The following is a 26,744-nucleotide window of genomic DNA, read 5'->3' as shown; positions in this document are numbered from 1 at the left end:
TTATAAAAGAACATGCTCACAAGGTGAAGTCTGTGCATATATACATGGCAAGGCATGCTATAAGTAGAAGTTAACATCTTGATTTTTAATCAAGATTAGATACTTGAAAAATAAATTGTAAGGGTATGAGAGTGCATTGTTTATAGTTGCTTGAATGAGTTGACCTAGGTACAATGAGCCAACAAGCATACAGTATGTATCAGTATCAGTGGTAGCAATTTGGATGTGCAGTGGAACTCCAGTCACTTTGCCAACAGAACAAAAGGAGGCCCTTTGGCCCGTTGTGAATGAACTGGCCCAGCTGCTCCATTCCCAAACCCTGACCAGTTCTTCAGTAAAAGAAGATAATTGATGTCAGTCTGTGAATGCTCCAGTTGCTGTAGGTGTTGAAATTCTAAGGGAATTATCAGTGCGATTAGGATGACCTCCTGTTTTCTGGTCAAACCATAGTCTTTTCCCCATCCGCTCTTTACCAGTGGTTAAGTGAAGTTGGTGAGGACTTTATTTCTCTTGTAGTTTTTAAACAATGTCTACAAATCATTAGGTCCTCAGACTCCAGCATTAACCCACATCTTTCTGTGACCCTTAACTGTACCTGACCCCAGCTACTGAATCATCGGCTCTTGGATTTGATAGTTTTAAGCTGAGGGTGCCACAGCCAAGGGGGCCAGGGCCAGTTTGTACAGTATGTACACAACACTGCTGTGTGGACTGTCCCTTTAAATAACGGCCCACCATTATTGCTTGCAATTCTTTCTTTAAAAATAGTTGGAAGTGGGATTTTCATTAGCAGTGGCTTGCCTCCTATGGTAATAGATTTGCTGAGAAGGCTAATGTGGCAACAGTTCAACTGGGTTTGGGAGCAGGCTGTTTTAGGAGTGTGGTATGGCTGAATATCCCCCCGTGAGGGCCCCCTTAAGATGTATAGTACTGTCTCAATGCGTAAACATTTACATGTCACAGACTGGTCAGTCTTGCTCTTGAATCTAAAAGTCTTTGTGCATTGTTTAGTTCGTCTTCTCTCACTCCCCTAACTCCACCCCTCAAGGGGGAACGATCAGAACGTTTTCTTTTGCTTTAACATCTTAACCTATCATTTTTTTCTTGAATGTGCAGGAAACCTAACAGTAAGTGCGGGGAAAATTCGGATCCTTTTTGCCTTTTACTTGTGAATGCGAGTTCAGTGAAACCTAGATTGACGAAAACAGAACTTTTAAACACTGTCAGTTTTGTTAAGGGGCAGGGAACTAATTTTATTTGGATGGGAGCTCGGCTGAAGCCATCAGTTTCCAATCTTGTCACCATAAACGTGAATAGGATCAGTTTGCATAAACCAGCTGATGTCAGCTCTTCTTAGTACTGTAAACCCTGCCGGAGAGAAGGTTCAATAACCTGGCCCTGTGCTTCATTACTTGAAGTTTCTAACTCCCGCTTAGCTGTTTTCTTTGAAAATTCCGGATGGCAAAGTGTGGGGGGCAGGGAGGAAGAGAGTCACGGAATGATGCAACTGGTGGGCTTGTCCATACCGAGTTCTACAAGTTAGGTTTTTTCCCCCCGATGACCACTCGAAAGACTCCTCTCCTCGCCTGATGTTCAGAGTTCAGTGTGACACGAAGGACAGAGCGCCCCGAGGGATGTGGAGATGGAGTTCGTCAGCCAGCACTGCGAATGCAGACAATGGAATGTTTAACTGCAAGCTGAATTATCCGTAGCCTCTTCGCTGCCAGTCAGTTGGAGTTAGAGGGAAGCTGCGTGTTCCTGGTGGGTAAGGAATCAACGCTGTAAAATTTCAGTTACCGCAGACAAGTCACATTAAAAGGCAGGAGTAAAGCTTTTGAATTTATTTGGTTTATTGAAGTCCAGGCAGCAGATTAAGCTGATGAAAGGTCCAGCAACTGCCCTTTGCGTTCAACGGGTAGCTCGAAAGGAGATGGATTTACACTGTCGTGTTTTTGTTAACTGAATCCAGATTTCCTCCTCACTCTGAAAGTGTTTGGTGGACGACCATCCTGGCAGAGGCTTTGCATTTTAAGGCAGTGTGTAATTGCAATTGTGTTGTAGATGTGGGAGCCAACAATATAGTTAAACTCATGTCCTCCGCATTAGAAGGCAATGCGATTTTCCGATGCTGTTACAAGTAATAGTGTCTGCTGGTCATGTGAATACTGAAGTTTAAAGCTCTCTCATCCCTCCCACCTTTTATCTATGGGTGCTTCATGCCCATCTTTAGATAACAAGTATCTCAAATTCAGCTGACAATTGCAATCGGTCCTAAGAATAGAAAGTTGTCAGAAGGAGATATTATCTTAAGGGTCTCTGCTTGAAATGTCGATTGTTTAAAACTCCAGAAATGCTGCCTGACCTGCTGAGATTCAGCATGTCATCTCAAACTTCTATAGATACATACTGGAGACTATACTGACAGATTGTATCAGAGCCTGATATGGCCAGCCCAGTCCATCAGGGGTAAAGCCCTTGAGCATATCAGCATCCATCATCAGGTACCCCCTCCATCTGGGCCGTGCTCTCTCCTCGCTGCTGCCATCAGGAAGAAGGTACAGGAGCCTCAGGACCTACACCACCATGTTGAGGAACAGTTATTACCCCTCAACCATCAGGCTCTTTAACCAGTGGGGATAACTTCACTGACCGTCATCATTGAAATGTTCCTACAACCAATGGACTCACTTTCAAGGACTCTTTATCTCATGTCATCAATATTTATTGCCTATTTATTTCCTATTTGAACAGCTGGTTGTCTTTTGCACACTGGTTTTTGTCTGTCCTGTAGGGTGTGGTGTTTCGCTGATTCTATTGTGTTTCTTGTATTTACTGTGATTGCCCACTGGAGAATAAATCTCAGGGTTATATATGGTGACATTTATATAATCTGATTATAAATTTATTTTGAACGTTGAATTACTCCAGCATTTAGTGTGTGTTGCTCAAGATTTTCCAGTAATTTCAGTATTTCTGTGTTTCTGATTTGCCTTAGGCCTCCTTGTCATCTTTTCCAATACAGAGTAGTGCGATGGGACGAGTATTAAACAGTGCGTAATCTGCTGTCAGCGGCGACGTGCCTTTCCAGTAGATGGTTCAGTTCAACCCCTTGTACGCTCTTATTGCTTTCTCTCCACAAACTTGCTGGGTCGTAGCATCCAGTTGGTCAAATGATAAATGTCCAGTGTCCTTCCACTAATGGCTGTAAGTTGCCTGGCTTTCCTCTGAACTGTCATCAGTTTGATAGGCAGACAGTGTGTCCAGCATTATGTTGCCAACACTGAGCTGTTGTGAAATTTGTTTGGGTTCCAGTGGCAATAAAACGATCTGGGTAAACGATGCTGGTGTGTTGTTCTCTAGCTTGTGATGGGATTGAGTTGAAAGAAGGAATCCCCACCCCCACCTCCTCCATTCCTGATGGCTTCACTGTATCTCTGTGGTTTTAAAGTTACTTGATTTTCTGGTCTTTGGAACAACAAGAAACATGTCCAAGGGTATGAGCAGTGTCGGGTTTGAAGCACTTATTGAGCGGCAACTGTCAATACTTGAGGACTTGGCTCTGGCAGATCAGTACCTTTGATAGTACCTTTGAATTAATTTACTTAAACGTGTGCCAGTTATTTTTAAAGCTAAGATGTAACCGAAGTGGGTGAATTTTAATTCATTTTCAGTATTGGACGAATCCCTGGTTCCCTTTTGATTTCTTTTACCCTCCATTCCAGTTCAGAGAGCATTGTCATTCCTCTAGAAAATAAATTCAAGCAGGTGGGAGGGGGTGAGTTTAAGAGATTCAAGGGAAGGGATTTTATGCGAATTGTGGTGGGTGCCTAGGACAAGCTGCTGGTGTGGCGATGGAAGCGGGTATAGTGCCCTTTAAGGGCACACACAGAGGAAGGAACACGGAGAATCAGGCAGCATCTATTGGGGGAAGTGGACAGTCAATGTTTTGGGTCTAAACTATTCATTATGACTCTGTAAATTGATTTTTAAGAGGTTGTTAGACACATGAATACGTAGGGAGTGGAGGGATTTGTGTAGGCAGAAGAGATTTAGTTTAATTTTGGCATTTTCTTCATTATAGATATCAAAGGGACTGTTTCTGTGCTGTACTGTTCTGTAACTTCACTGAGGGGGAATACTTCATGGCACTAATCTTGCACATATCACCCAATTCATACACTCCATCTCCACCACCATCAGTAATCATCTACGTTATCAGCTCGGTTTCACTAACAACTTGGTCCTGCGTAAATTTAGTCCGATCAAAACTTGCAGCATCCCCCAGTTCCTCCACATCATTCCCGACGGATACACCCTGAAATCAGTGTATGTTATATCAGGCTCTGTATCCTGGGGGTGAGCACGCGGGGCTGCGTTGATGGACGAGGCCTGTTATTAAAGCAGCGAGTGACAGCTGAAATGACTTGCTGGTTCCCTGTGACGATGGGGCAGTCGCTGCCCTTTGTCTGGTCTCCCACCAGTGTTTTTAATTTGAATAGACAAAGTTCCTGGCATTCCTCTGGGAGGAATTTGAATTCCAGCATGTTGTCTTTTCCTAATTTAAAAATAAAAGACTGGAAGTTGCCAGTGAAGGACTGGTGGTGGATTTCTTAATAGTTTGGCCGGGTTTGGTAAAGGAGACGTTTTCATTCAGTGCTGCTTGCTGAATGGCTGGCACGATGCCACGTTACAACGGAGCCTGACACTGCATGATAGGCACAGTGGTGTTGTGTCCAGTGGGGTACTGTAGGTGCCATCGTGGTGTAACTTGGAACTGAAGCAGTGGGGGTGGGTCCGGGGCCGAGTTGGTGACGTGCCTCTGCCCTGCTGCTCCTCACTGACGTTGAGAGAGCTGGTGGGTTTGGGAGGTGTGGTCTCCCACATCTGGAGTCCAGATCGCTGCTGCGTGCTGGAAGGAAAGCGACGTAGACTTGGGGACAAAGGACATCCATTGTTGCCGGGCTGTAAAGATTGGTGCATGATCACATCAGCAGGAGGCATGAGGGCTGATTGGTCAGCGCGCTTGGAGTTTGAGCCTTGGGGTCCTGTCATTGGCTAGTCCGGGGAAATAATACTGACGATAGAAGCCCGAAAGTCGACCAGAAGTCATAGCCCGATAGTTGAATCCTGGAGGCCTGTCTCTGTGTGTGGGTGGGAGAGATGAAAGGGGCTTGTTTTGTTGTTTTGTTGCTTGTTGTGTTCTGGGTTGTTCTGCCAAGCATTATAGTCATGCTGTGTTGGTGCTGGAATGTGTGGGACACTTGTGGGCAGCCCCCAGTGGATCTTGGGGTGTGGAGGCATTTCTCGGCAAGTTTCAGTGTACGTGTGATTAACGGATCTGAATCTGTCGTGGTACATAGCCATAGTGCAGTTTGTAGTTGCCACAAACTGGCAGCTCAGTCCCTGCACAGGTCACAAGCTTCTGAATGTTGTTGGAGTTGCACGCCATTTTAGCACACCACTGACTCGAGTCCTGAACTGGGGCCGCCAGCAGGTGAGGCAGTTGTAGCTGACTTGATCTTTAAGCCACAGTGTCTCCGTGACTGGTTATGGTTCTGAGTAATGGTGACCCCCAGTATTTAGGGTGTGGGTTTCAGCCATGGTGCAGTACTGAGTGTCCAGAATCAGAATATATTCCTTGAGGAGAACTGTGACCCACAGCCACTGAGCTATTGCAGAACAGAAACAGGCCCTTTGGCCCAAATTGCCTCTGCCGACCAAGCTGCCTAACTAAGCTAATCCCATCTGCTTACATTTGGCCCATGTTACTTGAAGCTTTTTCTCTCTGCATAACTGTCTTTCGGATGTGATAGTTGTACCCATCTCTACGGCTTCCTCATGCGGCTCATTCCGTATGCAAGCCACTGCCTTCTATATCTAAAAGTTGTACTTCAGCTCCTTTTAAACTTCTCTTTCTCCCTTAAGCGTTTTATGTTTGCACTCCCCCCTTTCCTGGGGAAAGAACTGTGGCTATTGACCTCTTTGCTGCCCCTCATGATTTTATAAACCTCTGCAGTCTCCTTTAAGCCTTCTGTGCTCCAGGGGGAAAGTCCCTGACTTCCCTGCCTCCTCTTGTAACTCAAGCCCTCTAGTCTCAGTAAAAAAAATCTTTTTGCACTCTCTCAGGTTCAGTTTTATCCTTCCCAAAACTGCACATGGTACTCCAAATGAGGGTTGAACTGCCATAATGTGCTCTGCCAGCTCATTTGCTCAATATTCTGACTGATGAAGGCCAGCGTGCTGAATTCTGCCATCACCATCCTGTCTACCTGCGGCATCAGTTTTGAAGGACTACGTACCTGCGCCCTCCAGGTCTCCTTTTTGCTGAAGTTATCATCCAGCCTGTTAGCCCAAGGTCGTCCACTCTTCCAGTCAGCTGCCTCCAACCACCTTCCTTTTATCCATCCTGGCAGACTGCACCAAATCCCATTGGCTCTGGAGATGACCAGGGTTCCTCAAAGCCACACTTGCTCAAATGCTGGACAAGGACAATCGCTCCCACTGTGATTCTGTCCGTTAGTCCATGCCTGCAGAAGGCTGTAGACTCGGCCAGTTCCATCACAGGCGTAACTCTACCCACTATCTGGGATGTCTTTGAAAGGCAATGCCTCAAGAAGGCAGCATCCATCACTTAAGACCCTCTGCATTCTGATTCTGATGTTTGGACTAAAGCTGCAGGTGAGTTCTATATAGAAGGCCCTTCAGCCCACCTTGTCTGTGCTGACCATTTTGCCCATCTATTGCCAATCCCACCTGTCTGCACTTGACCCTATCATTCTCTGCAGGTAGTCCTGGTAAAACCCAAGCTGGGCATGGATGAGTTGGTGCCACTTTCAGCAGTGTGCCCGGGAAATCTCTGAGCCATCTCCTAGATGCTGGTGTTGTAGTCACACAGGCACGGCTGGATCTGGTGTACCCTGCACTCAAGGTGTCCTGTGTCAGGTTGAATCCAGCTGTTCCTTTATATCTTTGGCTACTATGATGATGGGACCTCAGCAGGAGACTGAGATGGGTCAGCCATTCCATCCTCTCGGCTGTAGAAGCTACAGCCATCATTGCTGGATCCGGTCATCACTGCCAGCAAGGATGTTCTTGGAGACTCTGCTTTGCAATTGGTTGTTTGCCCCATTCCTGACTCCAGAGCTCGGATTTGGCTCATAAGCTATGGATTCTTTAACACTGTCTGTTGCCTGCCATCCACACACTTTGTAAATGTAGTACTGTGTCGCAGTGTCCCAGGCTGGCCTTGTTCTTCCTAACACAGCGTTCTGTGCTCACTCAATCAGGGTTAACCCCCCAGCTCAAAAGTACTCGCGGAGGGTGGAATATGTGAGATTACAGACTCACTTAGTTTCCGTTCGCCTTGCCACTGCATTTCTGAAGTAGTTAAGAGACAACCGCTTTCCTAAAGAACTGCAGTTGTACTGGACTTGACTTGCAGGTGTACTCAATAAATCTATAGGATAATAACCATAACAGAATCAGTGAAAGACCATAGCAACCAGGGTGTTTAACCAGTGTGCAAAATACAACAACATGTGCAAATAAAAAATAAAGAAATAATAATAATAAATCAATAAGCAATAAATATCGAGAACATGAGATGGAGAATCCTTGAAATTGAGTCCATTGGTTGTGGGAGCATTTCAATGATGGGGTGAGTGAAGTTACCCCCTTCGGTTCAAGAGCCTGATGGTTGAGGGGTAATAACTGTTCCTGAACTTGGTGGTGTGAGTTATGAGTGTCCTGTCCTTTCCTCCTGATGGCAGCATTGAGGAGAGAACATGACCTGGGTGGTGGGGGTGCCTGATTACGGATGCTGCTTTCTTGTGACAGCATTTCATGTAGATGTGCTCAGTGGTGGGGAGGGCTTTACCCATGATGGAAAGCCACGAAAGGGATTTATTCTCAGGATCATTAGTTGAGGATTACTAGCTCAGTAACCAGTAGGTCACCTTAACCCCCAGTAACGTAGTATGTGGTGCCGGGTCTCATGATGTCAGTCAGGCACCTACCCCAGATGTACCGACTGTGTTGCTGTTCCATGGTCCAGCCTCCAGGGCCTTGTGGTCAGTTTGACTCCCAGTGGAGTTGGCCCCTACTTTTAATAACATGCCTCATTGAAGATTGTGTAGGAGGGTTATTGTTGAGTGACGTCGGTGTGGATTCCATTGGTGTCGGGGGTGTAGCAAACCAATAACAGCTGCTAATAGCTGGTGAGTGGGTTGTTGGTGAGGGGCAGATGCATCATTTATGGCCATGAGCTGCAAAAATAGGTTCCGGTTCTTATCATATGATCAAGTGGCAGGGTGCGGTCAGTGAGGTAGATCAGCTGGTTGAGTGGTATTGTAACAACTTCACACTCATCATCAGCAAGACCAAGGAATTGATTGTGGACCTGGGAAGGGCAAGTCACGGGAACGCAAACCAATGGTCATTGAGGGGTCAGTAGTGGAAAGGGTGATCAGTTCCAAGTGTCAGCATCTTTGTGGTCAATCCGGGGCCCAGATATTGAGACAATTGTGAGGGAGTTTGGGGAACATCCATAAAGTCAGACAGCATCTGTGGAGTGATATCTGACAAAGTGCCATGACCCAAATCGTCAGCTGTCCATTCCCCTCCATAAATGATGCCTGACCTGCTGCGTTCCTCCAGCTTCTGTGTGTGTGAGAAAAGAGAGAAAGAGAGGAAGAAAACTGAACTGAGGAGGAGGAGAATATAGATCGGAGTTGGCCAGTTTGAGCCAAAATAGGCAAGTCTGGCTATTTCAAAATGGTTGAATCTAATATCAAATTCCAAGGACTGCAATGTGCCAGATCGGAAAGTAAGGTGCTTCTCTTGAGTTTATGTTGGGCTTTGTTGGAAGCCAAAGAGCATGAATAGCTGGAGAATTAAAGTGACAGGTGAATGGAAGCTAGGGATCTTCCTTGCGGAAGTGTTCTATGAAGCAATTGCCCAGTCGCCACTTGTTTTCTCCACGTTATGAACACTGAATGCAGGCACTACACTGGAAGAAATTCATCTGTAAGCTGGAGTATTGGTCCCAAGATGGTGGCAAGGGCATGTGGAACAACAAAATACTCATGCTATTTCAACTTGGGGTTTCTTTGAAGGGCTGGGTTCTGTAAGTACTACAAACACGAAGAAATCTGCAGATGCTGGAAATCCGAGCAACACACACAAAATGCTGGAGGAACTCTGCAGGTCAGGCAGCATCCACGGAAAAGAGTCAACAGTCAGCGTTTCGGGCCGAGACCCTTCATCAGTTCCTCCAGCATTTTGTGTGTGTTGCTTCGGTAAATGCTAGCAAGCTATCATGGAATGGATGCACACTCAAAGTTTTAGGAACAGCTGCTTCCCTTTCACCTTCAGATTTCTGAATGGTCCATGAGCGCTGCCTCACCATTTTGCCCTCTTTTTGTACTGTGTACTTAATTTTTATATATTTGTTATTGTAACTTGTAGAACATTACAGGCATTACATTACATTACAGGCTCTTCGACCCATGATGGTGTGCCAACTTTATAACTTACTCTAAGATCATTCTAACCTTTCCCTCTAACATAGCCCTCATTTTCTATCACCCATGTGCCTATCTTAAGAGTTTAATAAATGCCTCTTGTGTATCTGTTTCATGCACCCAGCACTCTTTGTGTAAAGAAAAAAATACTTTTAATGTCTCCCCTATACTTTTCATCCAATCACCTTAAAATTATAGCCCCTCTTTGTGCCCTGAGAAGGTTTCAGCCTATCCACTCTAAGTCTCCTACCATCTTGTACACCTCTATCAGGGCACCTCTCATCCTCTTCCATTCCAAAGAGAAAATCCCTAGCTCGTTCAACCTTTCCTCTTACTTGTAATAATTTTTTTAATGTACTGCTGCAAAGCAACAGATTTCATGATATACACTCAGTCGGCGTTTTATTTGGTACATCTTAGACCTGCTCGTTAATGCAAATATCGTTCATGGTCAGTTGGAGTTTTGGCTATAATCAGTGCCTAACCTTGGATGTGGTGTGTTACAGTCACTGATCACCGCGCTGCAGGATCCAGGCTGTCTGGGCTGAAGATGAGCTAATGGTGTATGATGGAACTGAAGGTGTGGGTCGATGGAGTCCAGCGCATTGTCTGTGGTGTCACCGAGGCCACAACCTGCCAAGAAGTCGTCATCGCCCTCGCTCAGGCTATCGGTAAGCTGCTTGTTAATCCATGGAGGATTTAACTGTGGGAGCTGGGGTGTGCGTTCTTGACTTGGACTCGGTTTTCTTTCACGTTTCTGTGATTTTATTTTTCCAAAATGAGAAGCACTGTCGGCTGTTGAATCACACCCGTTGCTTTCATTCCCAACTCTGAGGCTGGGACAGATCAGGACTGGCTGTTCACTGGGTTTTAGTGGTGGTTATCCTGTACAAGCCCAGTGCAGACCCTCTTCAGTGTCATCACCTGGAGTCTGGCTTAGTTGCTGTTGGCTGTGTGGATCTACTCCCAGGATCAGCTGGATCTGCTCCACCTTGTCAGTGAGGAAGAGCTCGACCGGAGGGTCTGCGGGATGGACTTGCCAGTCCGAGACAGCCCAGGACAGGCCAAGTGACGGATGGTGCAGCCTGTGTGTTTGAGTTCATACTGAATGTAGACTGGGGTCCTGTCCTCTGGAGTGAGGCGTGAGCTTACACTTGTTTATCAAATCATGCCATTTCTTTGTTCTCCATTACGATCTCTCCATCATCACATTCTTGTTGTCAAATGTCTGCCCTTGCCTCTCTTGCACTCTGTAAAACAATTACAGATGCCGAATAAAGTGCAGTACAGGTAGACAGTAAGGTACAGGATCATAATGAGATTGATTGGGAGGTCAAGAGTCATTATTATTGTACTAGGGAACCATGCAACAGTCTCAACAGTGAGGTAGAAGCTGTCCTTGAGTCTATGCTCTCAGGCTTTCGTATCTTCTGCCAAGTGGGAGAGGGGTGAAGAGAGAACGTCCAGGTGGGTAGGGTCTTTGTCTCATAAAGCAGCCGGTAGAATTAGAGTCCATGAAGAAGGGGCTGATTTCTGTGCTGTGTCCACAACTCTCTGCAATTGCTCGTAGTCATGGGCAAAGCATTTGCCATACCAGGTCATGATGTCTCTGGATAGGATGCATCAATAAATATTGGAGAGGGTCAAAAGGGACATACCAAATTTCTTTAGCCTGAGCAAGTAGAGATGTTGTCAAGCGTTATTGGCCATGGCATCTACACGTTTGGACCAGGACAGGCTATTGGCGATGTTCACTCCTAACAACTTGAAGCAGTTTGGGTCTCTGAAGTGGAAAGCCATTACACTAGGGAACCTCCCCTCCGTTGCAGTCGGTAAGGAATTCCAAAATTTCCAATGACTCTGGCCACTGTTTTTTCAAGTGGAGTGAAGGTATTGCACTGATTTCTACGTTTCATTCAGAGTAGTATTTGGGTTACTGAGCACCTTGACTGCCGTGGCTCCCTCAGTAAACATGTAAACTCTAAATTCTGGAAGAGTGTGAACCTTCCAGAGTCTGTCATTCCCTTACTAACCACTAAACACTCACAACCAGTGGAGTGATTCGAAAGAGACATTAAAACCAGGGAATGCTGGAAAATCAGGCACCATCTGTGGAGAGGAATAGTTAACGCTTCCTGTTTATGACCCTTCGTCAGGACACATTAACGTCTGCAGTTTTTGCTTTACAAGTAAAATCCTTTTGGAAATGTTTTTGTAATTTTAGTGCTAATTCCTCCTCCCTCCCTTATTCTTATAGTGCACTGTCCTCTCCTATCAGAAACCATCTCTTCAACCCTTTAGATCTTCCACCAGTCACCTCCTATTCTCTTACATCATCCACCCACCTTCCCACTCACTTGGTTTCACCTGACTCCCTTCCCCCACCACTTTATTCAGGTTGTTCCTTCCTTCCTTCCTTTCCAGTCGCGATGAATCGTCTTGGCCTGAAACTTTGGCTGTTTATTCCACTTAGTAGATGCTGCCTGAGCTGCAGAGTTACTCCAGTGTTAGTGTGTGTTGTTCTGGATTTCTTGTGTTCATATTCCTTGTTGTTTAGCTTGGAGAGCATAGATCTATGTATTTTGCCCTGTTAACATTTATTTAAAATAAAACTTTATTCTTAAGAAGTACATACAAGAAATGCAAAATGGCCCATGGCTTCCTCTGCATTCATAGCATTGGGTCAATATATTCTATTAACTTTCAAGTATACTGGATGTTTATACCTCCAGTGTATACCTCGCTGAAAGTTCCTGTTCAGTGTAGTATCCTAATTTGCCGTGAGGAATTCCAGTCAGGATGAATGCGAGTGGGTTTTCCAGCTGGCTCTCACTGGCCACACCCAGATATGCATGTCACATTTACATGCGGTGGTAGGCTCAAATCGCAAAGAATGGACTACGGCACAATCTTATGATCAGAACGGGGTACTGATTGTGTATGATCAGCCATGATCACAGTGAATGGCGGTGCTGGCTAGAAGGGCCGAATGGCCTACTCCTGCACCTACTGTCTATTGTCAGTCCAGTGATCAAATTGCTAATCAGGAGCCAGAAAAGACCAATCAGTAAGAGTGAGCACAAGGAAAAGTGAAAAGGCTTGTGTTTGGAAAGGTATTTTGCCCACTATCGTGTTTCAGGATCGTCACCCAGTTTGTAGTTACTTGTCCTCCGATGCTGGAATATTCAGGTAAAATCTTTCTAGTGATGTTTCTTTAGAAAGCTGTACAGGCTGTCGTATCTACTAGGTGTCAGCTTTAAGTGGTACATTGCATTCTCCAGTAACGGCATCCTGTATTACATTCTGTGTACACTGACACCACGAAACCATCCCAGCATCACTCCGTGAACTGCACCCACACACCCAAAGCCAAAGACGCTTAGTTCGATTTATTTTTTATAAATTGAACTTGGTAGAATTTTGAGATTTAGCTATGTTCTGATTTATAACTCTAAAACAAAAAACTAATCAAAATAAAACAAGGGAGTCTGGAATGTGAGTCAAAGTCCATTCTTTAAGTGAGGCCCTGTGGCGACCCACTTCCCAGCGCACTCGAACCGGCTCACAAAGTGGCGTGCGCCAGCATTGAGGCCGCTCCCAAAGAGGGCACCAAGCCTGCTTCACCAGCAAGGGGAAAAGCCCGCGCGCGGGACAGGACTGTGAATATGCGCCCCCTACAGCATTCCTGCCCGGGGAGGGTGGGATCAGGAAGGCTTTAAAGCGAGGCCGTGAAGTTTGAATAAATCTCTTTTGCAATTGCAGCTCACCGACTACGTGTCGTTATTTCAGCGCTGCGTGTAACACACCGCTACAGCATCACACGTATCACGTGGTAGCATCATGATGTGTGTGATTCACATATAACCATAACGAATTATATATAATAATGAATCATAATGAATTCTGAGGACACAGCCTTAGAATAGAGGGGTGTTCTTTTTGAATGGAGTTGGAGGAATTTCTTTAGCTAGAGAGTGGTGAATCTGTGGAATTCTTTGCCACAGGCAGCTGTTGGAGGCCAAATCTTTATGTATATTTAAGGCAGAGGTTAATTGGTCAGCACTGAAGGGATATAGGGAGAAGACCATAAGGCAAAAGAGCAGAATTAGGCCATTCAGCCCATCGAGTCTGTTCCACCATTCCATCATGGCTGACCCTGGATCCCACCAACCCCATACACCTGCCTTCATGCCATATCCTTCGATGTCCTGACCAATCAGGAAACTCTCAACTTCTGTCTTAAATATACCCACAAAAAGGCCTCCACTGCAGTCTGTGGCAGAGCATTCCACAGATTCACTACCCTCTGGCTAAAAAAAAAATCCTCCTTACCTCTGTCCTAACACGTCACCCCTCAATTTTGAGGCTGTGCCCTCTAGTTCTGGATATCTCCTCCATAGGAAACATCCTCTCCACATCCACCCTATCTAGTCCTTTCAACATTCGGTAGATTTCAATAAGATCCCCCGGCATTCTTATAAGTTCCAGTGAGTACAGGCCCAAAGCTGTCAAACGCTCCTCATATGCTAACCCCTTCATTCCCAGCATCATCCTCGTGAGCCTCCTCTGGACTCTTGAATGTCACCAATGCCTCTACCACCATAGTGCCAGTGTGTTCCAAGAACCCACGACTATTTGTGCTAAAACAAAACAACTTACCTCTGACATTATCCCTACACTTCCCTCCAATCGCCTTAAAATTATGCCCCCTCTTATTAGCCATTTCTGCCCTGGGAAAAAGTCTCTGGCTACCCACTTGGTCTATGCCTCTTATCATTGTGTACATGTCTGTCAAGTCACATCTCATCCTTTTTCGGTCCACAAAGAAAGCTCGCCCATCCTATCCTCATAAAACATGCTCTCTAATCTAGGCAGCATCCTGTTGGATCTCCTCTGCACCCTATCTAAACCTTCCACATCCCCTATAATGAGGTGACCAGAACTGAACTCCAAGTGTGGTCTAATCAGAGTTTTATCGAGCTCCAACATTACTTTGTGGCTGTTGAACTCAATCTCCCGAATAATGAAGACCCACATGCCATATGCCTTCTTGACCACTCTAGCAACTTTGAGGGCCTGTGGATATGGACCCCAAGATCCCTGTGTTCCTCTACACTGCTAAGAATTGTGAAATTAACCCTTTATTCTGCCTTTAAATTTTAAAGTCCTGCGGTTTGTGTTTGGGTTCACTCTGGCTGCAGAGAAGGCAGAGGGCAGACAGGCCAGTGCGGAAATGGGGAGGAGAGTTAAAATGACTTAATCTGGCATTAACTGACACTTAAATACCACATTTGTACACCCTCTGCTCCAGCCAATGTCTTTCCCTTTCTTCTGTGCTACCTACAGTAGATTAGCATGTTGCTCTCTATTGCAGTCATGATGAAGGTGCCCAGGTTTGAAACGTAACCGTTTCTCTCTTCCATCTGGCCTGCTGAAGTTTCCAATCTCTGAGAATAATACAGAGTACCCAGAGTAAATCAGGGTCAAGCACAAAACATGCTTATTAATAAAGATTGATTCAGGAAACAATTGTCTAAACATTAACTGCTCAATGTTATAAGTCCTCAGAAAGGCTTTCGGTGTTAAACTTGGTGCCAGTAGTTTTCCTCGTGAATCTCAGAACTCTGTAAATCAGCTGCCTCTGTTACGGACAGTTGCAATTTCCTGATTTCACTTCTGAGCGAGCTGGAGAAGTGAAGATCATCGAAATGTGACATTTCAGACTTCAGAGTTGGATTTGAATATCGTTATCACATGCACACTGAAACCACAAAATGAAATGTGCCGCTTGTGTTAACAGCCAACACGCCCAAGGATGCGCTGGGAGCAGCTGGCAAATGTGGCCACGCTCTCGGTGCCAACTTAGCTTGCCCACAATGCTTGGCAGAACAATAGAACACAAATCAGAACATGCCAAGTGGTAAAGCAACAATAGTGATACAAGCCCCATTCCTCCTTCCCACCTACCCATCGTATGCACGCACACAGTTGGTCAGTCAATGCATAGGTTGTCTTCATTAGGTAAAACCTGCATTTGGCAGCATTGGTGCTCCATATTTGGCTAGTCTAAAACTCAGTGCTAGGAACATCAAATTTTCCAATGCTCAGTAACTCTCTCTCTCTAACGTTTACTTCCTCTTTCCCCCTGTCCTGTTAGGTCATGATTCCATTTGCCATTTATCTCACCTCTGCCACCCATCACTTTTCAACCAGCTGAGCGTTGTCCTCCTCGTACTGGCCATCTTACCTCTCCGTCTTGGTGGTGACCAAAGTTCCGGCTCGACCCGCTGACAGCCTCCAGCAGACTTTCACTCCAGATTAGAGCATCTGCAGTCTCTTGGGTCTCTTTAGTCACAGCTGCGTGCTTCCCAACCACAGGAAATGCTCGCAATATTGAAATGTAGAAAATTGGAGCAATCTTCACGAGGCAAGGTCATTAGACAGTGCAGTAAGATACAGTTCTTGGTTGTAATATTGTCAGTAGAAGGATGAATGGCCACAATAGGAGGATTGTGCTGCTTCATAACAAACTCTGTTGGTTCTTCCTCATCCCTTCCAAGAGGGCAGAGTGGATTTCACTCCACTGGCTGATCCGAGACATCAGGTGCTAGGAGTAACATCTTTCTTCTACCTGGCCTGCTGAATGTTTCCAATGTGTAAAATTTATTTAGTGTCAGGATAATGCAGAGCACACAACAGTAAATTAGGGTTAGGCACATAGGAGATGGTATGAGGATGTTACCAGGGCTGATGAATTAGTCATGGGAAGAGATTGGCTGAGTTCATGTTGGAGCAGAGGGTACCAAAGAGAGCCTTTAACTACTGTATAAAACTACGAGAGTCATAGTCATGGAGCAGTACAGCACAGAAACAGGCTGCTCAGCCCATCTAGTCTGTACTGAGCTACTACCCTGCCTAGTCCCATGTCCCACACCTCGACCACCGCCCTCGTACCCTTCCCATCCATGTACTTATCCAACCTTCTCTTCAGTGTTGAGATCGAACCCGCGTGCACCACTTCTGCTGGCAGCTTGTTCCACGCTGTCATGACTCTCACCCTCTGAGTGAAGAAGTTCACCCTCACATTCTCATAAACATTCACATTTCCACTCACTCAGAAGTGAAATCAGGAAATTCCAGAGGCAGCTGATTTACAGAGTTCTGTGATTCATGAGGAAAACTCCTGGCACCAGGTTTAACATTGAAAGCCTTTCAGAGGACTTACAATGTGAGGGTGAACTTCTTCACCCATGACCTCTAGTTTGAGTTTCACCTAACCTCGGGAAAATGCCTGTTTGCATTTACTCTGTCTATACCCCTCATCATTTTGTGTACCTCTGTCAAATCTCCACTCATTCTCTTGCACTCCAGGGAATAAAGTCCTAACCAATTCAACCTTTCCCTGTAACTTAGATCCTCAAGTCCCAACAACATCCTGGCAAACTTTCCGTGGGCTAATTCTGTTACATAGGACATCATGGTGGTAGAATGGTTAGCACAACTCATTGCAGCTCACGGTCCTCCGGAGGTTGGCATTCAATTCTGGCGTCATCTGTAAGGAGTTATTTAGATTAGATTAGATTCAACTTTATTGTCATTGTGCGAGTACAGATACAAAGCCAATGAAATGCAGTTAGCATCTAACCAGAAGTGAGAAAGAATATGTTATTTACAAAATAACTGTGAATAAAAAGTAAGTACTACAGCGCACAAATATAAAAGTACTGAGACAGTACAATATGGGTGCAATACTGCTTAGCGCTGTGATGTGAGGTTCAGCAGGGTCACAGCCTCAGGGAAGAAGCTCTTCCTGTGCCTGCTGGTGCGGGAGTGGAGGCTTCTGTAGTGCCTACCAGACAGGAGGAGAGTAAAAAGTGCATTGTTAGGGTGAGATGTATCCTCGATAATGCTTTTCACCCTGCCCAGGCAGTGTTTATGGTAGATGTTCTCAATGGTGGGCAATTGAGTGCTGATAATCCGCTGGGCAGTTTTCATCACATGCCGGAGTGCTTTGTGATCCGATACGGGACAATTGCCATACCACACTGAGATGTAGTTGGTGAGTATGCTCTCAATGGTACAGCAGTAAAAGTCCGTCAGTATCCTGGGACAGAGGTGAGCTTTCTTGATGCTCCACAGGAAATAAAGGCACTGTTGCACCTTTTTGATCAGGATGGAGGAGTTCAGGGACCAGGTGAGATCATCGGAAATGTGGACACCAAGGAATTTGAGGCTTGATACACGCTCCACTACAGCTCTGTTGATGTAGATGGGGACGTGAGTGTGGCTCCTAGCATGCCTGAAGTCCACAATGATCTCCTTGGTCATAATGAGGTATGTTTTCCTCATTAACCACATGGATTTCTGCCAGGGGCTGTGATTTCCTCCCTCTGCTCATTCTAAATTGTAAATTGTCCTGTGTTTAGGCTCATGAGGCCAGAAGGGCCTGTTCCATGTTGTATCTCTAACCAGTAAAATAATAAATTTTGTTCTGCAAGTTTATGTAATACTAAGTGTGTTAATATAGATTTGTCATGTCTAGAGGTGATGAATTTGTGGAATTCGTTACCACAGGCAGCTGTGGAGGCCATGTCGTTGGGTGTATTTAAGGCAGAGCTTGATAGGTTATAGGGAGAAGGCTGGGGAATGGGGCTGAGGAGGGAGAAAAAAAGGATCAGTCATGATGGAATGGTGGAGCAGACTTGATGGCCTAGTTCTACTCCTGTGTCTTATGGTCTTATGTTTGTAATGAACTGTGCTGCTGGCACACATTTCCTGGCATTTATACCCTGGGTACGGCTCCCCTGACAACGGATTTGACAGGTTGAAGAGGGAAGTCCAATTTCCCGCAACAGCCGGGGGGTGTAGATGATGAGGTTGGGATTTTAGGCACATACAGCCTCAGGCAGTCTGGAGCAAGTGAGCTACTTGTGGTGTACAGGCCAGGGCTGCGTAGTGGGGTTAGCTCAGCCAGTGTGGACTCAGTGGGACGAAGTTGAGTTTATTGTCACGTGCACGCACAGATGCAATGAAAGACTTGCAGCAAAATCACAGGCATGTAACATCAGAGTCACACGTTCACCAGAGAAACAAATTAAACATGAACTGTACTCTAATTTTACAAGAGCAGAGACACAAGAGATTCTGCAGCAATCTGGAGCAACATACGAAATTTTGGAGAACTCAGCAGGTCAGGCAACATGTATGGAGGGAAATGCTCTTCCATAGATGTTGCCTGATCTGCTAAGTTCCTTCAGCATTTCGTGTGTGTGTTGCACAGTTAAAACAGAAGTTCTTTATAGTGCACAGTTAAGGTGTAGTTATTCAGGCTGTGAAGGTCAGGATCCAACTGATTGAAGAGAAGTAGCTGTTCTGAGACTGATGGAGTTGGACTTGAGGCTTCTGTACCTCCTGCCTGACTGTAGCTGTGAGAAGATGCCATGGTCTGGATGGTAGGGATCTTTGATTGATTTTTACATTCTTGGGGCAGCCTGTCCTATAGATAGTGGGGTGGGATGAGTGTGTGATGTATTGGACTGAGTCAGTCCAGTGTAGGCCAAAGCATTTTGTGTTCCTGCACGTTTGAACTGCAACCATTTAGAATACTTCCATCTGGCGTTCTGTGACATGTGGTTTTGGGATGCTTTAAGCTGCAAAAATGTTGCTGGAATTTACAAAATTGACTTGGAATATTTTTGAGCTTTCCTTCCCATTGTATTTTTGCAGGCAGAACTGGCCGATACACCCTCATTGAGAAGTGGAGAGAGACAGAACGTCACCTGGCACCCCACGAGAATCCGCTGGCTGCCCTGAACAAGTGGGGACAGTATGCCAGTGATGTGCAGCTAATCCTGCGGCGGACGGGCCCCTCTCTGAGCGAGCGGCCCACGTCAGATAGCGTTGGCCGCGCACCTGAGAGAACTTTATACCGGCAGAGCCTGCCGCCCTTGGCCAAGCTGAGGCCCCAGAATGACAGGTCGTTACGGAGGAAAGAGCCCAAAAGGAAGTCCTTGACTTTTAGTGGTGGCCCAAAGGGGTTCATTGATGTTTTTGGGAAGTGTGCGAACTTGGAGGTGAAGCACCAGCCTCTGGCCAGCCGGGTGTCTGCCGAGGAGCTGAAGAAGGTGGTTCATCTGCAGCGGGAGAAGCTCCACACGCTGCAGAGGCAGCTGGAGTCCAACCAGGCAGAAATGAAGTACTGGGAGGGAAAGGTGGGCCTCCGCGTGGAGGAGGAAATCCTGCGGCTGGAGCAGAGAATTAAGAAGAACGAGGTAGAGATTGAGGAGGAGGAGTTCTGGGAGAATGAGTGGCAGATCGAGCGGGAGAATGAGAAGCAGCTGAAGGAGCAGCTGGAGGAGGTGAGTCTCCGGATCAAGGACAGCGAGGAGAAGCTGAAGGACTGCACGGAGAAAATCCAGCGGATCGAACGGGGCATTGAAACCGAGAAGGTGCAGCAGGAGCTCCGCGGATCGCAGGTCAATGAGGAGGAGGTGAAAGGAAATCTGGTGAAAATCAGGAAGGACATCGAGCTCAAGTGCCAGCACAGCACAAGGCTGCAGAACAGTCTGCGAGCTGTGGAAAGGACGTTGGGTCAAGCCAATAAAAAGCTTCAGGTAACAGCCAAAGATCGTACAAGCTGCACTTATAATGTGTTGGTGTCACAAAGGAAGGAGTTGCATCTGTGCTTCCTTGTGATGTAGACCATTCCAGCTCTCAGAGTAATCCCAACCCCCCCCCCCACTCTTAACCTTGCCCGTGACCCATAAGACATAGGAGCAAAATCAGGCCATTTGGCCCATCTAGGCTGCTTTCCCATTCCATCATGGCTGATTTATTATCCCCTTCAACCCCATTCTCCTGCCTACTCTCTGTAACCTTTAATGTCCTTATTAATCAGGAATCTATCGACCTCCGCTCTTAAATATTCCCAGTGACTTGGCCTCCACAGCTGTCTGTGGCAATGTATTCCACAGATTCACCACCCTGTGGCTAGAGAAATTCCTTCTCATCTCAGTTTTAAAGTTTGACCCATTCTCCCCTCGTCCTCACCCACTGAGCGGGATCCTACCATGGGACGATGTACGGCAGCCGATCCGCGTCTCTTTTGGATGTGGGAGGAGACCGGAGCTGCCCACACAGTCGTGGGGAGGAAGGAGTAAACTCCACAAAGACAGCAGCAGAGGTCAGGATTGAACCCGGGATGCTGGCATCAGCTGCACCACCATGACAAATGGATGCGTTTCCTTACAATTAACAGGTTCTACCATAGCTACCCGCTGGCCATGTGGTAAGGAGATGCAAGGGTGTGGGACAAGGCAGTACAGCCACAGTCTGGTGTACTTTCCAGGGGAATCCAAGCAGGAGATGCTACGTGCATGATTCTTCTTTGTAACATACTTTTGTGTATTTATTGATCCTTCCCCTCTCCAGTAACAATGAGTTCACTTCACAACACAGTCTACTTGTGTTGGGGCACTTGGGATTGACAAGATTCCTTCCCTGACAGATAATATGAACCAGTCAGGGTTTTAAATGAAGTTCGAGATGGATAAACTTAGCAATTCAGACAGCATTTGTGGCAGGACAAATAGAGTTGATGTTTCACCCTTCTTCAGCCTGAACCTGTAACTGCTCCTCTTTCCGCAGAGGCTGCCTCACCTGCTGAGTCTTTCCCTGTACTTTGTTTTGATCTCATATTTTCAGCATCTGCAGTGGCTTGTGTTTAACGTTCCAGTAGCAGCCCAGATAAAACGCCAGTCTGGGGATTGTGAGTGGAGGCTGGTCGCCTTTGTGTCCACCCCACAGGTCAAGTAGGTCACTGTTTCGTCTAGTTGGACAACACAGGAGGTTCTGCAATAAAGTGATAGTTCGTTCCTAAAACAAATTTGCCTTATAGAATGTTATGATATGGAAGAACAGTCTGCAGTTGCCTTCAAAGCACAGTTTTTAACAGGTTTGCAATTTCACTATAATCAATGCAGTCAGCATAATTCAAATCAAGTTCCCTAATCCACCATCCATTGTATAGAAACGTGCATTATCACTGCATCAGAATCTGGTTTACTGTCATTGACGTACACTGTGAAGTTTGTTGTTTTGCAGCAACAATACATAAAATATACTGTACTATAAATTACAATAAGAAAAATAGATTAAAAAAATATTAAGTTGCGCAAAAAGTTGAGCAAAAATAGTGAGGCAGTGTTCACGGGTTCATTGTCCATTCAGAAATCTGGAACTACGGTACCTGATTCCTTTGATGTTTGTATGTACCACCAGTTTCTGAGGTTTTAGTGGGACTGCTGTTTGCCCAGTGGGGATTAAATCATGTACAGTTTGTGTGTCCCCCCCGCCCCCCACTCATTGTTAAGATTGTACACCTGCCCACTGGGGTGTATTTTTTGGTCATTTTCCTCCTTCATTGTATTTGGGTGGAGAACTTCGCCAGAGCTTGGGCGATGTATTCAGGTCATGTGGGTAGGGAGAAGTGAAGGCAGAATACATCCCACCACAGTAACCCCAGACAAACCTTTAACAGCAAAGCCTCACCCCCTTTGCCACCTGGCACAGCTGTCAAAGTCCTTGAAATATGACTAAATGCTCCTGATGTCCAGGACCTTTCAAAAGGAGAGAAGCTATTGGCAACAGTTGGAAATTTGTTTTTTTAAGTATGAAAGCAAGAAATTAAATATTGTGATGAATACAATTTTCTTTTGAATTTTACTGTTTTACATTGGCTTGAATCGGATTCTCTGATACCAAGCCCAGTCTGAACTGTGAGCAGATTACTTTGAGTAAGAGCTAATGAATTTCTGCAGGTTTCTACCAGCCCTGACAAATACCGGTTTGTATCTGTCAGGAAGATTGGGACTTCCTTGTGTTTTACACAGGTAGCCTGCTGCCAACAGTAGGACCTCCAGCGCTTCCCTACAGGATGCAGCTCTTTGGCTGTTCCCGGTTCCCGTTGTTCTTTGTGTGAAGAAGTGCACGGTAGCATAGTAGTTAGCACAACGCTCTACGGTACCAGAGATCCGGGTTCAGTTCCCATCACTGTCTGTAAGGAGTCCGTATGTTCTCTCCGTGACTGCTTGTGTTTTGTCCAGGTGCTCCGGTTTCCTCCCACAGTCCAAAGACGTACCACTTGGTAGGTTAACTAGTCATTGTAAATCGGGGATTGCTGGGCAGTGCAACTCAAAAAGGCCGGAGGTTCCACACTGTATGTCAGTAAATTAAAAATGATTATTTTGATTATTGTGATACAGTGTAGAGTAGGTTCCTCTGGGTCTTTGAGCCATGCTGCCCAGCAATCCCCAGTTTAATCTGAGCCTAATCATGGAACAATTTACAATGACCAATTAACCCACCAGCTGGTATGTCTTCGGACTGTGGGAGGAAACCAGAGCACCTGGATAAAACCCACATGGCCATGGGGAGAATAAAAGTGTTTCCCTAACATTGCCTAGGAATGGTTTACCTCAGCTTTAAGGCTGTTTGTTCTCAATCCCCTAATGAGCAGAAGGAATAGTTTCACCCTATTCCCTTTGTCATCATGTACGTCTCAAGAACGGGTACCATAGTTCAGCAGGTCAGGCAGCATCTATGGAGGGAAATGGACAGAAATTATTTGGCTCAAGACCTTCCTGATAAAGTGACAACTCTCTGTTTCCCACTTATAGATGCTGCACAGACCTCCTGAGTTGTATGTTGCATGTCTTCTCTAACCTGGAGGATTGTGGAGGTCAGATAACGGGGATCTGTAAGGAGGGGGTAGGTAATTGTGAGATCAGGAAATTGAGGGCTTTTGAGAACTGGCATAGGAGGAGGGCTAGTCTGTGGCACGCCAATCATGATTGTATTAAGTGATGGCACTGGCTCGAGGGGGCAGACTGGCACTCATTGATATGTGCTGCCACAGGGAAGGCCAGTTGGCCCATTAAATAAATGCCAGCCCCCAGCAGGGTAGTTCTATCAGCCCCATTTCTCCCTCTTCACTATGTCCTTACCCTCTCTTACCTCCCAACTCCCGTTTGATTCTGTTTTGCCACTTACTTCCATTGAGGGTTAATTTGCAGTGGCCAGTCCCTGAGACTTTGGGATGTGGGGGGATACAGGAGCATCTGAAGGGGATCCCACAGTATTGTAGAGAGTACGTGCAAACTCCACCCAGACAGTACCCATGGCTAGGATTGAATCCGCCACTCTGGATAGCAGTGCTATCTGCTGCCAACACCTTGTGATCCGTGGTGATGATGCATTTGCTGGATTGTCATAAGATCTCATTTGGGTTACTGATGTCCAAAGACTGTTAACTCTCAGCTTATACACAGTCCAGAGCCACGGGCTTGTAACCCTGCTCTGTGATGGCCCAGCAAGACATGACAGCTGTCGTGTATTCGTCAGTCGTAAGACGAGGAGTGAGCTGAGTATTTGTGGATCAGACTGTCTGCAATGTACGTGACCAGCTGTAAGATCGGGGTTCAGTACCCGCTGCTATCGGTAAGGAGTCTCCCATAATCCATGTCCCACACTGCAAAGACATTTGGGTAAGGGTTAGTAAGTTGTGGGCATTCTCCTGTCCGTTGGTGCTGGAAGTGTGGTGACTGTCCACTACAATCCTCACTGGTTTGATTTAACACAAATGACACATTTTCTATGTACGTGTGACAAATAAAGTTAATTCTTATCATTAAAAATTAATCTCTAATAACACTAGTTTAGTAAGAGAGGTACTGTTAAAAAGTGATCAGAAATAGGCAGTGAACTTCGAGTGGACAGCCAAAGACTTTTCCCCACGGTGGAAATGGCTAATACATGAGGGCATCATTGTAAGGTGACTAGAAGAAAGTATAGGGAAACGTCAGAGATAAGTTTTTTTACAATGAGTGACAGGTGCATTGAACAAGGGTGGTGGTAGAGGCGGGTACGTTAGGGGCATTTAAGAAACCTGGGCACATGGATGATAGAAGAATGGAGGGCTATGCAGGAGGGAAGGGTTAGATAACTCATAGAGTAAATTCAGTGCATCATCATGGGCTGAAGGGCCTGTACTGTGCTGTAGTGTTCTGTGTTCTTTATGTCATTCAGAACAAGTCAGTTATGGTGGGATCTGAACACTTGAATATAGAGTTGTAACCCTGGTACCAATACCATGTGGTTCCTGGCCTCAGTTTAATGGTTATCATAACTGTATCTCGACTAAGTGGGCAGAATCTGTACTAGTCTGTTTGTAAATCGAATTCTGCTGGTATTGTCACATGTACTGAGATACGATGGAAAACCTTGTATTACATTTTGGTTACACACTGTACACTGAGGTAGAACAAGATAAAAAAATAACAATGCAGAATAAAGTGTAACAATTACAGAGTTTGTGACAACTCTGGTTGAATGGAACTGTGACTCTCCAGAAGAGCAAAACAAACTTTAACAGAAACATCAGAGAACATTAGTTTTCAACAAGGGAGATAGTCCCCTTTAAATCTAGTAGGGAATGCAGAAGGAACCTTACTCAGAGTTTTGGGAATGCAGTGTTTGGAGAGAATTTGATCTGGTGTGTTACTAGAGAGGATGAACTCGGACGCAGCAATTCAGTTGCTTCTTGAGGCTGTCTTGTCCTTGAGCTCTGCTTTCCCCCTTGTCTCGCTTCCCAGATCCTGCTCTCACTTCGCCTTGGGTTAAGTGAGACTAGAACTAGAGTTCGTAAGTTTAGGGTGAAATAGTTGAGGGGAAACGTCTTCACTTGGAGGGTGGGTGTGAGTGTGGAATGAGCTGCCAGTGGAAGTGGTAGATGCAGGTTCAATTGTAACATTTTAAGAGATGTTTGACGAGGTACATGGATGGGAGGCGTAAGAGGGACATGGTCCAGGTGCAGATCAGTGGGACTCGGCAGAAGACCAGGACAGCATGGAATAGGTCAAGGATCAACTTTATTCACCATATACATTTACAGGTACTGGCAATTTTCTGTGGTGTGGCATCAGGTCACAACGTGCAATAAAAAAAATCAACATTCAACAATGATAAAAAGAATTATTATAAAAAATAACAATTTAGATAAACAATAAAATTTGAATAAATACATACTGTAAAAACCGGCATGTATTCACACTGTAACCAGCATTATAAAAAGTGGTTTAAAGTGTTTACAGTGCATCAGTGGGGTAGTAGAGGAAATGAAATGGGATGGTTAATCAGACTAAATGCCTGTGGAAGAAACCTTTAAGATAATGTGGAACTTTTAGATGGGCTGAAGTGCCTATTTCTGTGCTGTGCTACGACTCAGGCATCCTACAGACCCAGAAACCTTCCTCTTCCCCTTTGAAATCACTCAGTTATCCCCATTCTCTCCCTTTGGTTGCCTCCAGTTCTCCCACTACTTTCTCCCGTGTCTCAGCTGGTCACGTTGCGTCAGACTGTTATCAGCAGGTCCCTGCCTGCTTTCGCATCTCTGTTTGAACTGCTTCACACAGCAAAGCTGTCCCCTTAATGCATCACTGCTTGACACAGTCTGCCGAACACTTCAGCAAGCTAGGATTGGAGATCGTCTTCGGAATTCGCAGGGTCTTGCCTTCTGCAGCAGTGCCACCAGTGCCAGATCTGTCTGAGGTAACTGCAGCCAGGGCAGCTGGGTAGCCCTACCCTTTAATGCGACCCCCTGTCTCCCACCGCTATCTGTAAGGAGCTTGAACATTCTCCACGTGACGGTTATGTGTTTTCCACATTCCAAAGACGTACGGTCAGGGTTAATGAGCTGTGGGCACGCTGTATTGCCGCTGGAAGTGTGGCGACATTTGCTGCGGGCTGCCCCCAGCACAACTGTTCATGATTTGACCTGACGCATAATGATGCATTTCACTGTATGTGACCAATAAAGCTAACCTTTGTGCCTTCCGCTGGCTTACTGGCAGCACAGCCATCAACTGCAAACTCCAGTGAACGGCCCTCCTTGTACTGACCGTACACATTGTAGACATTTCTGGCTGCTAGGGACTGTTCTATAAATACTAAATCCCAGCCTTGCTGATGGTGGAAGCTCCTAATAGAAAGTTCACTTCTTCCCCATCCCGATGAAGAGTCTCGGCTGAAAACATCGACTGTACTCTTTTCCATAGATGGTTCCTGGCCTGCTGAGTTCCTCCAGCACTTTGTGTGTGTGTGTGTTAGAAGGTTAAAGTCCAGTGATTGTCATATGCACAAGTACATAGAGCACCCATAAGAAAAACA

General features: G+C 45.8%; 1 protein-coding gene across 4 annotated transcripts in view; it reads left to right on the top strand.

Moving 5' to 3' along the window:
* The window catches only part of rassf8b (Ras association domain family member 8b), a 128,880-nt gene that overhangs the window by 85,953 nt on the left and 16,183 nt on the right, over positions 1 to 26,744 (top strand). For 2 of the 4 annotated variants that reach the window (XM_073066051.1, XM_073066052.1), the window contains exons 3-4: positions 10,028 to 10,192; positions 19,248 to 20,134. In XM_073066051.1, the coding sequence (XP_072922152.1) occupies positions 10,087 to 10,192; positions 19,248 to 20,134 (993 nt within the window). In that variant the 5' untranslated portion in view covers positions 10,028 to 10,086. Of the gene's footprint in view, positions 1 to 1,455; positions 1,766 to 10,027; positions 10,193 to 19,247; positions 20,135 to 26,744 lie in introns of those variants that run through there. The other 2 variants (XM_073066054.1, XM_073066053.1) reach the window with 2 other exon arrangements.

Source organism: Hemitrygon akajei, chromosome 14 (assembly GCF_048418815.1).
Source record: "Hemitrygon akajei chromosome 14, sHemAka1.3, whole genome shotgun sequence".
Taxonomy (NCBI): domain Eukaryota; kingdom Metazoa; phylum Chordata; class Chondrichthyes; order Myliobatiformes; family Dasyatidae; genus Hemitrygon; species Hemitrygon akajei.
Note: the sequence above shows the minus strand (reverse complement) of the source record. Positions and strands in the feature narration are given on the sequence as shown.